General features: G+C 36.2%; 1 protein-coding gene across 6 annotated transcripts in view; it reads left to right on the top strand.

The window, feature by feature from the left end:
- Positions 1-14,569, top strand: part of ERCC6L2 (ERCC excision repair 6 like 2) — a 46,612-nt gene that overhangs the window by 21,403 nt on the left and 10,640 nt on the right. For 4 of the 6 annotated variants that reach the window (XR_012997476.1, XM_076363217.1, XM_076363218.1 and 1 more), the window contains exons 10-14: positions 3,062-3,133; positions 4,319-4,464; positions 9,543-9,638; positions 11,062-11,161; positions 14,308-14,460. Coding sequence is in view for 4 of the 6 variants with exons in the window: in XM_076363217.1 (XP_076219332.1) it covers positions 3,062-3,133; positions 4,319-4,464; positions 9,543-9,638; positions 11,062-11,161; positions 14,308-14,460 (567 nt within the window). In the remaining 2 variants the exon portion in view is untranslated. Of the gene's footprint in view, positions 1-3,061; positions 3,134-4,318; positions 4,465-9,542; positions 9,639-11,061; positions 11,162-14,307; positions 14,467-14,569 lie in introns of those variants that run through there. The other 2 variants (XM_076363219.1, XR_012997477.1) reach the window with 2 other exon arrangements.

Genomic DNA, 14,569 nt, shown 5'->3' on the forward strand with positions numbered 1-14,569 from the left:
CCTATGGCTTGTTACTTGGGAGAAGAGACCGACACCCACCTCGCTACAACCTCCTTTCAGGTCATTGTAGAGAGCGATGAGGTCTCCCCTCAGCCTCCTTTTCTCCAGGCTAAACAACCCCAGTTCCCTCAGCCGCTCCTCATAAGACTTGTTCTCTAGACCCTTCACCAGCTTCGTTGCCCTTCTCTGGACACGCTTCAGCACCTCAGTGTCCTTCCTCTGTAACTTTCATCTGGTAGCATAGACAGAATAGGTATTTAGTCCTTTAAATTAGAATTTAGTACAGGCTACCCAGAAATTTTGGCACAGGTGATTATTCTTCGTAGATGAGCACATTTGCAAAGGAAAAGTTTGTGGCATTTATTTAAATTTAATCAGGGTGGGGAAAGGCTAGGATTTGTCGAAGAAGTTCATTAGCTAAGCAGTTGTAACTGTTCTGAAGGGTTGAAAAGGATAACCTATCTGCTAAAATACCTTCTGTTCTGTCACCAAGCAGAGAGAAAACACGTAGGGAAACATAGCTTTTTGTACTGTGCAGTATGCCTACCACCACCAGTAAAACTAAATTGCTCAAACGGAAGTGTGAGAGTGTGGCATACTGGTGTTTGTGTCCTACCTTGTGCTGTGGCTGCAGTCGTCCCTACGTGTTTTGCAAGCTGTAGCATTTACAATGTGCCACCCCAGGTTTGCTGTTCTGAATTTAACATTATAACAAGAGCCTGGAAAAAACAGTTCCTATAATCCAAACATACACATATAACTGTTGTTGGTATACCTATGACTAATACCTCCTCATTATGGTGGGAGGTGGGTAATAACACAGTGACGTGAATGAACTTCAGCTATTTTTGTGGAATTATCCCCTCATTTTCAATTACCAGCTTTCAGAAGACTGCTTACACTTTCTATTGCAAGGTGAATTTCATGCCAAGATTTTTAACTTGAAATAGTTGAATATGTGAAAAATGAAGTGAAAGGAGTGTGCTGCCTTGTTTGGAAACCACCCTTTTCAAGGAAGTGGGGACCTGCAAAGTGCAAGGACAAGTGATTCCATTGCTTTTTAAACGCAAATATGTTCACGCAGAAGTATCGGGGCCTGTTTGGAAAAGAAGTAAGAAAAATGAGGGTACTTTTAAAAGCCTGAGGTAATTCTCATTACTACTTTGATTATTTCTGCAGTTTTGTTAAAATCCTGGCTCAGAGAGACTCTACGTGCTTTCTAAGTGAAAAGGGCTATTAAATGTCTGGGCACTTGAAAAATTTTTTTTTTTTAAACTATGTTTATAGTATTTCCACAGACATCCATTTGTGGAGTTTTGGAATACTGTTCTTAATTAATATAAATGTCTTAGGAACAACTATATTGGATTTATTTATTTACTTTGCCTGGTGTATTATCATTATTGCAGTAGGAAAATGGAAGTCTATCAGAGCACCTTGCAAATAATAGCAACTTCCACTATTAAACTTAACCCTAACCCAGGCAGGCATGGTTTTGAAGGTTTTAAAACACTATAGGCTAGCTTGGACATCTGTATGCAAACAAGGTATTCTCAGATGTGAGATGTAAAATTTCATCACAGTCAAACACAATGTTGTAGTAATGGGGAGATACGCATGTTAATCCATGCGGACTCTAACAAAGAGCATGTTACTTTTGCTTGAGTAACAAAGTCTATTTTAGACTTTCAGGATAATACTCTGGTGTGCAAGCATAGAATTTATTTCTTTTTGGTGCAAAACCATTCATTACTTTTCCCTGGTCATCAGAGCTATTCTTTACTCCAGAATACCTAAAATCCCAATGGGCGTGGCATTGATCCATTTTATTTAAACAGACTGGGTGGATTTGTTTGTGTGTTCTCCTATAGGAAATTCATTATTTGACCTATACTTTAATAATAGCAATAATACAGTAGCCAAATTCCTTCTACTTTAAAAGCATGTCACTGTTTTTCTTCTGTTTCTTCATGTGGCTAAATAAAATGCAAATGTAAGTCAATTAGTTCTTATTAAATTCTTGTGGATTTTTTTCCCAATAAAATAAATCCTGGTTTATATGTTGTTGTACAATGAAACCAGGCAAAAATTACCTTGTTTGTACATTGTTTTCACTTGTAACTGGCTGGCTAATATATACAAAAGGGCTTATAAGTGATGTAGAATTACTATTTTATATTCTAGATATTATCCAGAACTGTAAATTTAATATAAACATTCCTCATTATTTATTTGTCAGAGATTTGTTAGGCTTTTAGTGAAATCAGTGTCGATTAACAGTTTATGTATTTATCCCTGAATAAATACAATTTTTAAATATTTATTGCCCAGTGGGAGAAAGCTACAGACATGGTACAGAAAATGCCTCTTTCCCCTTTGTGTATTGCTTGTGCGCAGTACTCTGAAGCTGCCATTGCCAGATGTGGACATGCTTCTTTTGAAAATAACAGTATCACTATTATACACGAGGCTCTGGATTATTTGCTTCCCCACCAGAAGAACATTGTGTGTGGGCGGATTATTGGCATTTCAAGGTCTGTGCAGAGTCTGGGAAGCTGGATCCTACTGTAAACAGAGCAACAGACAAGAGTGGGAGCAGGGAGGGGCATACATCTCACTGATTATTTTAAGAAGACAAGTTCCAAGAAGTTCTGAACTCAGATGTAGTACAGAAAACTTAAACAGACCTTCCTGTTTTCAGGGGAGTTGTGTGTATTTGCTAAATGCAAAAATTCACAAGCTGACCTAGTGCATGAGATAAGTAACATTTTGTTGCAGTCTATGCAGTGACACAGATAGCTTCTGAATTTACCTGTTAGTAGTATGTTTGCCTTTTTATAGTAGGATTTCTATGTAGATCACTGAAAAACACGTAGGTCTGGCGCCTCCGTTACCTTTGGCACATTTATTATGTTAGTGATGTTTTTTGTTATGCCTCTGTTTGGCTTTGCAAACAATTAATTACAGTGTAGCCTGTTTGAAGGCTGAAAACACCAGTAGGTGTGTGTGAGAGGACCTGTAGATAAAATCTCTTCATTTGTATTCTGTGATTCGTTTACAGGTCCTTCAGCAGCTTTTAAATCACTTCAGAAAAAACAAGGATAAAGTTCTTCTTTTCTCCTTTTCCACAAAGGTGAGCTCCATATGATTTTTATCAATTAACTGCAGCAGTAGGTTCTGAAGCTTAAAGCACTGAGGTGGCAGCTGTCAAGCACATTTCCTTTCTCTCTGTACTATGGGAAATAATGATGAGAAGGGCAGTGTGCCATACTCCAGAAGCATGTTGAAACCTTATGTTATCTCGTGGTAAAAATGGTGATGGCAAAACAAATGTAACACTCTGACTTCCTTAGAACTTTTTAAAATTGTTGTATTACTTCAGGTGTAGATTGCTCATACTGAGTTCAGCTGTTATGTCTTGAGTTAGAGCAGTGTCACGGCAAAATACAACTGAAGTATCATAAAACCTTTGTGTTAGCACTGAAAGTAGGTAAATTTCCGCTGTTCTACTGGCTTTTGACCATCACCAGTGATGAAATTTCAGCCTTGAGACTTATTACACCAGTTGGTTTAAACTGAAAACAGTGTTTAATTGGAGCAAGAGGTGTAGGCGCACTTCACTTTTTAAGGGACTTGCTCCTTGATTTTCGTGTTGGGAAATAACGTGTTTCCTGAAATGGTGTAAACTGTGGTACAGTTTTCTTTACTTAAATATTCGTAATGATAGCATAAAAAGTATTAAAAAAAAAAGTGTGAATGACAGTTCAGAGTCTTAAATATTTAATAATTTTGTGGCTTTAAGGCAGACTGCAAGTTTAATATTTAGATGTGGTAGTAAAATGCTCATGTGTCTTAGGCTGTGCTTCACGGTGTTGAAGACCAGACTGACTGCTGGTTACTGCAGTCTTTCGCTCTCTCCCTTTGAACTCCTGCTGTGCATACCAGCCTGTTTCTCTGTGCTGGCTCTGGTGCTTATTTACTGTACTTCAAGTCATTGTAATTTGCTAAGATGGTAGGAAACTGTTTAAGTTGCCTGCCTGGTTATTGGGTTGAACTGACTCAGCATCACTTAGAGGTGGGACAGGCAGCCAGGGTTGGAGGATTGAGTGAGACCACAGCAGACCAACATTAATCACCTTGAGTGCTGTAGAATCACAGCTAAAGTGTTTTGAGAATGTTGATATCAAAATGGGGAAGATTTATTCTTGTTTTCAATGCTTGATCTCTTGAAAATATATTGAGAAGCATGGCCTCTGTGATTATGTTTAATTAAAAAGATAATAGTAAGCACTTAATCTTTTTTTATTATTCCACCCAGTTGCTAGATGTGCTGGAACAATACTGTATGGCATCTGGGCTAGATTACCGAAGACTTGATGGAAATACAAAGTCAGAAGATAGGATCAGAATTGTAAGAGAGTTCAACAGCATTCAAGAAATTAACATATGTCTTGTATCTACAATGTAAGAAAATTTAACTCATTGTCTGTTTCACTCTGCCTTTCTAGTGTTTAGTAAATAGGTTACTCTGCATTTTACTTGATGACCTTGTGAGGGATTACTTTTTTGAGAAAGTGAGTTGTTCTCTTGTCTGTTAGTAAACATAGTCTGTTTCCATAGTCTGTGTCCAACTGCTGTGGACTGTATCTGAAGACTTCCTCCCTTCTCCTCTCCTCTGCTTTATGAGGATTGCTAAGATCGGAAACAGGCGGGTCTTCTGAATCCTAGTTTTAAATTTCCACTTGCTGTAGGAGTGAGGAAACATGAAATACTATATTGAACTGAAAAATGATCTCTTAGTGTTACTGTAACTTATTAACCATGTTAATTAGCCTATGTCTATTTAAAATACTTCAAACAATCCTTGATTGTCTTTTAAAAATTTATTTACCTGTCAGATCTGCCTGTCAATTTGTGATGGATAGTAAATTCTTTTGAAATAGAGCAATATGTTCAACTAAAATTAATGAAAATATGATGACCCTTCTTTTCTCCTCCTTCCTTCTTTTCTCCGCCTTCCTTCTTTTCTCCGCCTTCCTTCTTTTCTCCGCCTTCCTTCTTTTCTCCTCCTCGTTAATTCCATGTTTCATCTTGGATGAAGTTTGTTACCATGCAAGGGCAGAAAGCAAACAAAGAGAAACTTTAATCTTTCTGCCCAAAGGAAGACTCAGTGAAACTCAATGAAATGTGCAAATGTGCTGTTCTTGCCTATACAGTCACTTTGGTCCTTCTTTACTGAAAGTGTGCATGTTGGAGTTAGATAGGAGGATCTACACTACCTCTGTTTAATTAGAAGTTAGACGTAATCTTGAAGACTGTTACAAGTGCATGTCAGAACTGTCTTCAGATACTCTCTGGTGCATGTGGGCAGGGTTGTGAAGAGATTTGTTTTGTTGGTCATGCACATTTGTTTGTAATTTCCACCTACTGTGGAACCTGGCCATCAGCTTCCCTAAGACCTTAATGAGTCCCTATTCTTTGTCCCTGAAGACAGCAGGGAATTACTGCATCTGTAGCATTAGGAAAGACTCTCAAGTTTGTGCTTGTATCAGTCTAGTTTAGTTGCATAATTTTAACCTTTTCAGTTCTCTTCCATTAATTTACATAGAAATAAAAATGGTCAGGTAACCAGAGATGGACTTTCTCATTTGTGCTATTAGAGCTTATGAATACAGAGATTGGTGAGCTTTCCATGCCTGCTGGTGGTGCTTGAGATGAGAGTCTCGATTCTGTTGTTCTTAGTGTTTCTCATCTTACTGAGTAAATGGAAGGAACAAACAATGATGGAATTGCAGTCAATATAACCAGTGTTTACTAAGAAAAACAGAAGGTGCAATTCTTTGTGTAGTTTATCACCAATAATAAAAAGTTAGCTTTTTGCTTGCTTGATATACAGTAATGGAAGCAGCTTTAATTCTGTAATCCTTTGGAAATCTGAAAGTGATTTATCCCAGTTCTATTCTACAAGAGATTCATCCTTCCTCTTACTCAGATTTCAGGCATTAGGACTTCACAGTATATTCTTTATTTCTCAACACACAGCAAGTTGACAGAATTGGGTCATACTCTTCCGTCCGTACTTTCTTGCAAAGTTTTTGTCCGACTGTTTTGTGTAGTCAACTTGTACATGTTCTGAAAGTCCCATTGCTCAAAGACCAAATGTTGATTTTCGTTGAAAATACTTGCACAGTCTTTTGGCTGCAAAAATGCTTTCTGCAAAGGATGAATTCCCTGCATTGTGATCTTGAGTCTGCCATTATATTCCACTGGCCCAGTTAACATACAACTTTAAACAGGAAAGTCCAATCTACAGGTTAGTGAGTTACAATGCAGACAGTGGTGATGACTTCACTGTTGAATTTACAATGTTCCTGGTTTATTTTCAATTTTTTTTAATATGGGCAAAATGCCTTTTCTGCCTGGAATTGCTTATGTATAGCCTGTAGACATTTGGAAATCATGATTTTAATTGGTTGGTGGGTTTTTTAAGAAATAGGGGCTTAAACAATAAAGTAAAAAAATAAATCTATTTATATCTATATAGCTTAACCTCAAGTTTTGCAGATAATGTTAGTATCAAACATAGTCATATAGCTATCCATAATGCTTTTATGGATAGCTATGACTAATATAGCTATATGGATAAATATATTTTATGGGCGTTGAGAGAAAAATATGATTGATTTCTTCAGAGCTTGTAAATTCCATAGGTATAGATTATGAATTTCAGCCTTGAGCTTTATTGAAAAATAGGTATACATCTGTTGAAACTTTTAAGGCTCATGAAGTAAAGTCTATTTCAGAACACTTCAGTCCTGTGCTGGTGTTGATGGGAAAATGTATGATTATTTGGAAGAAAGGAAGGGGACTTCTGGTCATGCTTAGAAACATTAAAATAATTGCTGGAGCTGCTATAACTTGATAGGAGAATGTCAGAGCTTGCAACTCCATTGATGCTGCTTAGCCTGAAGAAGGGGAACTGCATATGTACAATACTGAAGTCTACACAGTCCTGTTCCATTGCAGTGTTCTGGAAGAAATAAGAGCAGCAATTGTTCCTACCTTTAAAGCTAAATCACTATTCTCTGGGTTTTCCATGCTAGTCTTTCTCTAGATTAATTCCTTCAGAATAATTATAAATGCAAATCTATTTCTGCTTCTCAGTTTTCTTTATTATGTAAAGACAAGTGCTTAGATGATGAAGAGATGATGGTTACAGATACGCACTTCCATTCTACCTGCAGCATTCTCAATTACTGTCCATTACTGGACTGCTGTCCATTACTTTGTACTTTTTCAGGGCTTCATTTAGCTTGAATTCTTCACAACTATGTTGTAAATAATTTTTAATATGCATGTAATCACATTCAAAGAACTCTCAGCCACAAGATCTCACTGAAACAGAACTTACAAACTATAAAAAACTTACCTCAGTAAATAGAATTACGTAGTCACAGCTTTCATGGAAACTTTCCTAATGCAATATTGTTTTGTAACTTCTGAACATTGTGGTATTAAATTGACAGTGACAGGATATAAAAACAAGCCATTTATTTAACACAGTGTGCAGTTTTAAATAAGATGATCTTTTGAAAACTGTTGTTTTGTAACAGAACTGTTATGAGACATTTCGTACAGGGCTCTTCATTTGAGCTGTATTATAGTAATTTGCATGGACCATATTGCAATAATGAATTTAACCTCTGGTTAAAATGATATTTAAAATGGAAGATACTCTTTACAATGCACAAACTAACTACTGCGTTCATTTTGTCCATGAAGGGCATAGAAGCCATTCTTTTTTTGTTTTGGAATATCTGAATTTTTGTGGTATACCTAAAAATATTGAAAAGTTAAATCTTTATAAAGCTAGGTATCCTGTTTACTTAATTTTCATAGTCAGTCTGTTTTACTGACACTAAGGCTTTGTACTGAGGTTTAATTCATATTTCAGTTCCAAATAGTGCATTTTTTTGAGAAAGCATTTGGAAAAACATGTTGAGCTATGTTTCAGTCTGACTGCAGGGTCGGTTTGGTAAGATGAGAGGCTGAATTCTGTCCTCACTAAAAGGAAATACACCAAAATTCCAAAATACAGTAAGGTATTCTGAAAAATACAAAGATTTTTATTCAGCATTTCAAACTTTGAGAGCGCTCATCCTCCGGAAACCTCTGTTAATATTGGCAGGTTCCCACATCCTCTTCCTTTCCAGATTTAACTAACCCAACACCATACCACACCTGGAAGGAAGAGGCCACAACTGTATTTGCATTAACAAGGTTTCCATGAAGACGAAAAGGTGATGGGGCTCTGTAAGATTTCGTTTCTGTCTCCATTTATTCACATCCCTGGAAACTTTACCTTTCCCACTGCTTTAAACCAGCAGAATATAAAGTAATCTATTAAAACGAGGTGCTTGGTTTTTATTAAATGGGATTGGCTTTTTCAATTTTGTGGTACCTCATTCAGAAAAGAGCATACGTGAAATTAGTGCTGTCTATGTCGATGTAACAAATTGTTTTAATAGTTAAATTAATAGTAGTATTTGGCATCTGCTTGTATAGGAACTTTTTTCTTTGTAGGAACGTTGGTTGAGCCAGTTGAAAAGAATTTTCAGTATTTGCTTGTTTTGCAGCTGGATGGGAAGTAGTATCTTCCCCACTTTTGTTCCTATCAAATCATCCAGCTATGCTGATGCCAAACTCCAAGTAACTGAGCAGTTTTGTTAGATTTGGCAAGGGCATTAGTTAGCTACCTTAGGTTAAGCACATGCTCAAATTCTTTGCTGGCTTGGAGGCTTTACCTGAAAGCACAGTACAGCTGTTGAATGTTTAAGATGATGTAACTGGTACCCCTGTGACTCCTTATCCCCACAGCAGACAATTTTCTTACAGTGACTTTTTTCCTTGTAATGACAGGTATGAATGTTGCTGATACGCAGCTGTGTGGCCAACTGTATTTTTAACAGTTGACTTACATACTGTACAAATATACTTGTGACAGTTGTTAATTCTTATAGATATGATTTAACCCTAGACTGTGACCATTTTAGTGGAAGCTGCATAGCATTATTGTCAAAACTATGTTCTGGGATTAGAGGAAGTGAAATTTAATGGAGGCTTTTATTTAAGCTATAGTTTTCCTGCTTCTGTAATGTTAACTGGCATAAAAGTGGTTATGAATTTCAGTATAGTCATTGGGGGAGTTGGCCTGTGGAGGGCTAGTGTCTATGAAGTAGCAATCAGGACTTTTACTATAGTAAGATGATAGCAGTTGGCTATGACTCAGATAGTCATAGAGTTTATAATCTTCCTGCTACTTAGGTGAGACAACTGCATTTTACAGCAGTGGTTATTTACGTACTTGGTGCTTATTAACACAACAGTAACACAAAGCTGTACCCCACTATTTTCAGTATCTCTTGTGCTCTTTTTTTGTGTTGGGGAAGGGTATGCTAATATAGACCTAATACACTGAAAAAAAAATTGTTCTGTTTTTCTTACTGTCAAATAGTTCTATTTTTTCATTTTTATGTTTTTAGGGCTGGTGGACTGGGTCTTAATTTTGTTGGTGCCAATGTTGTTATACTGTTTGATCCTACATGGAACCCAGCAAATGATCTTCAAGCTATTGACAGGTACACTCTCAAAATACAGAACCTGATTCATGTTGTACTCTTCTTTTGCGTTGATCCTGTAATCTAATTGTCCAACTAAACTCTCTCAAGGGATTTACATAGTTTGACTTGTCCACACACAGTAAGACATGTCCAACTAAATTATTTTTTAGCTTTGATGTTCTTGTTTTTAACCCTGAATTTTACTTATTTTCCATTTTATTTTTGTGGCACTGTGGTGGTGGGCTCATTAAAACAAAACAAAACAAAAAAGCCATAGTTCTGTAACTTCTTGTGTTCTCTAGAACAAGCGTGTGTGTATATAGCTGTATGGCATTTTTCCTGTGTTTGTCAGGACAGAGTATGTTGTAATTGACCCATGTTCAAGTGATGTTTTGAATTCCAGAATCCTTAAAGGAAAACATATATGTTCTTTTCTGCTTCACCCTTGTGGAGATTAGTGTCTTTTCAGCAGTCTCTTCCATCTCTGATATTATGCCATTGGAGGATTTCCAGGAATCTGGATTTTTCTTTCAAGGCTTTTTGATCATAGGATGTTTCCCTGTGAATTCAGGACAGACTTTTGAATAGCTAAGTAAACAATATTAGAAGCCTTCAAAATTCAGTAGATTTATATATTTTCATTAGCAGAAATAACCTTGTTTCTGTTGTGCCATCCAATTACGTAATTCCATTTTAAGGGTCTTTCTGACTTCTAAGAGGTGTTTATGTGCACCTGTTCTAGAGAACTGTGTGTATCAGAAATGTGTATTGTTGAAAGAGGCTGCCTTTAAAGAATCCTTGTAAGACCACATTTCTCTAAATGGGTTCAGCCTCTCCTGAATTTTCAGAATATAATCTATTGAAAGTCTCAGAATTTGCCATTTAGATAAACGCTGCCTGTTTTTATTATGTTCAGCTGTTTTTATTAGGTTGTAACTTGCAAAGTGCTTTACAAAGTTAAGAAAGAACAGACCGCCCCAAGTAATCCATGATCTAACTCCTATATAATGCAAATAGGAGAATATCTTGTGCAAGAGCAGATGGAGACAGAGAGGGGAAAAAAAAAAAAACCAACCCTGAGAAAACATAGTGGAAGATGTGTTTTCAAGAGAGATGGGAGACCTGTCTTGTGATACAAATTGAGGAGAAAGCTTTTTCAACTGGAATAGGCCTGGGAAGAAACTTGGAAAACTAAGGGTAAAGGAAAAGGGAATGAAATACTGAGGAAAATTTGGGAAGGGGCGGGATGGGACACACACCTAAACAACAACAACAAAAAAAACCAAACCAAAAACCAACCAACTCATAAATGATTTAAAGTACTCCTGTTTTATTGGAATGCTTTTTTAATTTATTTATTTTACTACCCCTAAGAGTTCTCTTTTATTTTTTTTTTTACTGATAAAAAAATAGGGTTTTTAATATGCTACTGTCCTTGCAGAGCTTATAGGATTGGCCAATACAAAGATGTTAAAGTGTTTAGATTGATATCCTTGGGAACTGTGGAGGAGATGATGTACTTGCGGCAAGTTTATAAACAGGTAAAGTCCACAAACTGTTTAAATTGGGAGCTCTTTTTAGCTGTTTCAATGACTGAAAGCTAAGCTAGCCTATAGCAAAATTGTAGTTTACCTTGGTTTTATGATATATGCTGTTACCTTAACTTATTAAGCAGAGATATCATTTAGCAATTGTCAAAGAACAAAACAGAATGATATTAGTATTCAAGTTTCTCTATAACTTCTGATGGTTTAATTATGCAATATACATTAATCAGGTTATATCGAGAAAAGAACTATTCTATTTTAAAACTTGTAAAATATATCTGTGAAAGTTGTAGTTAGTATCTGTAGCAGTCTGATTCAGGCAGCTTTTTCTTTTGAAAGGTTGGAGAAAGAGAGCAAAAATCTTGCTGGTGCTATAGAAGTAAGAAGACATTGCTACTCTCCTGCCTTTGAAAACTTGCTTATAAAAGGAGGGGGAAACAACTTGTAGTTGCTGCTATTACGAAGATAGGAAGTGATGCTGTCTGCCAGAATACTCAACGTGAAACAGTTGCTCTGTCTAAATTTTGCTACTTGCATTGATAGGTTTAAAAACCTAAGAGATGGAAAAACAAAGTGTGTGGTTTGAGGAACACATAATCTAGCAACTGTTTCCTGATGAGATCAGAATTAAAACAAAAAATAAGCAAACTCAGACATGAACAACAAAGAGCAGGCTGCAGAATAATAAGAAACTAGATGAAATATGAACATGTTTTTCTCAACAAAAGTTGCAAGTTAAGAAATAAGATTATTGGCTTTAAGTTAAGGTACTGACATTATAGGCTTATAAACTTGGAGGAAGGAAGAAAATCAGTGAGAGACAGTTGTCCTGGAGAATGCATTGCATAGAAAAGGCAAAGTAGGTCACCTCAGTGGGCAAATGATACCATGTATCATTTATATGATAAAAAAAGCTTTATGAAATTTGATGAATATAACCTAATAATTTCAATTTTTGGCCATAAACAGGAAAAATGTGGTGTTGAGTCTTTAGTGACAAGCACCCTCTTGTAGCTGGGTTATTTACAAGGAGGAGGCTGGAGGCTGAATGAGTGGGACATGCAGTAACAGACAGATTGTCATTATCCTCATACAGATTTAAGTAAGTGACAAATAAGAATAAGGTTCTAAGATCAAGTATTTGGACATGGTATCTGATTTCACAGAGCAGATAGTCAGAAACCCCACAGCTGGAACAAATCATGAGCTGCTCTCAGTAATGTGTATGGCCTGTTTTAAAATGTTACTTTCAAAAGTGTAACAGTGACTTTCTCTCACTTAAATTCAATGTTTTGTAGAAGCAAAAAAAAAATTAGAATTCTGTTTAATTTTGACAAAATGATCCAAATAAAAAAAGAGGAAACTTGTTAAGAAATTAAAAGTAGTAGGTGATGGGCTGATGTGCTTACAGGTAATTGGGCAATTTTCAGAGACTGTATCAGAAGCTCAGAATGAAGAAGACATTGTATTAATAGTTGAAATCATATACTAATGAGGCGAGTTAAACGTAAAACACAGTAAGTCCAAAAACTACTTTTGAGGGACAGTGGTCTAAAAACATAAAAGCTAATAATTTAGTTTTTGAACACATCAGGAGCAGGAATTGTATTGCTCTATGGGCGTTACTTTAGCGAGGTTTAAAGGAATGTTCATTGCAAAAAACCCACTTGATCTATTCTTTATATCCACATTCATGGAAAAGCTTAGAGAGCATCCTGTTTCAAAGTTTCTCTTGCGCGAAGTACTTTTGAGGATTCATTTCAACAGCAATTATTAGTAGGAGACGTCTCTGAAAGGCTAACAAAATGACTGATAGTAGATTACGACCAACTATATTCACTAAAATCCTGAAGGAGCGAGTCATGCTTCCCAGAGGTCTTTGGAGTTGGTGATCTTGTAGATAAAGAAGACCTGGATTATATTATCTGTTTGGATTTCCAAAAGGCATGTATAAAACTTCTTGAAAGGCTCTTGTTTGTTTGTTTTTTTTTCCCAAGTTGACTTGTGTCTTTCAAGTCGAATAAGAAGCAATAAATAGAGTAATTGTGAATCTGGGATTTTTTTTTTTTAGTCTACACTACTGCGTTCCCTGCTATTGACACTTGAGCACAGTTAGGAAATTTTCAGTAAGGTGTGAAGAAAATGCTTTTATCTGCTGTTGAAAATTCAGAAACCAATTTTTTTATTAGTGGTGTTTGGTTGTTTGACCTAGCCGTATGTAATTGAAGAACCTGATATAAATAAAATTCAAATCTTACATAATAGAAACCTGAATAAGTTACATATGTATCCTAAAGCACACTTTTGTAAATACCATGCATAATTCAAGAAAAAGTAAACTGTGCTTAGCTAAAGTTAAACTAGAGTTTGACTGTATAGTTACTGGCCTACGTAACTCAAGAGATGTGCTGTCTAGGAAAATGCCTGTTCAGTGCTAGGACCAGAAGTGGGTAGAACTGAAGAACTACCAACTGTTTAGAGAGAGTTACAAATAATGTTACAGGTCTGGTATCCATAAAACCATGGTTTTGACATTCTTCCACTTAGTCAAATATATCAATTATGTAAGTATTGAAAATTTGCAGTCATTGGAATGCAGCTAAACCTGCCTGGCTTCAAAAATGTTTTAATTCTGCCTGACAAACTATTTACTTGTCTTTCCTTTTCACCTGGAAGATTTAAGTCACTTCCGTTCAATCTACTTAGCAAGAGTGCATGATAATTAAAATATTCAGAGAGATCAGTGGGAATAATCGTGTGGCTTTTAGTCAGTCCTTACCAAGTAAGCATGCAATGCAAAGGACTATGGAAAAAATAGTAAGAATTTAGTACTGAGGAAAGATGAGCAGTCAAGATATAGAGGAGTGTCAATAGTGTGTATAGTGGGTGTCTGATATTAGACAACAATGAAGGAAAAGACTTGAAATATTTTTATTTTTTTATTCAATAAAACCAAGCAGGTTCATATTACACCACAATCTATTACACCAACGTCTGCCAGGGAAACTAAAACAAAATATGCTCCCTTAGGAATTTCTGCCTGCTCCAACTAAAACTGTGTATATAGTGTGGATACCAGGAAATTCTCTCATGTTGTTGGAGCAAACACTTCTGAAATCTCTTGTGTTGTTCTGTTTTAGCAACTTCACTGTGTGGTGGTTGGAAGTGAAAATGCCAAGCGGTATTTCGAGGCAGTGCAAGGATCAAAGGAACATCAAGGAGAGCTTTTTGGAATCCATAACCTTTTCAAACTCAGGACTCATGGGTCTTGTCTTACCAAAGACATCCTGGAGGTGTGAAGTCCTACCCTTTTATTTCTGTATACTAGTTTTACATTTTTCCTTTCCTCATGAGATGTTTCCAGTCAAAATTATGACAAAATACTTTGTAAATCAGATAAAA

The sequence above is a fragment of the Aptenodytes patagonicus genome, chromosome Z (assembly GCF_965638725.1).
Source record: "Aptenodytes patagonicus chromosome Z, bAptPat1.pri.cur, whole genome shotgun sequence".
Taxonomy (NCBI): Eukaryota; Metazoa; Chordata; class Aves; order Sphenisciformes; family Spheniscidae; genus Aptenodytes; species Aptenodytes patagonicus.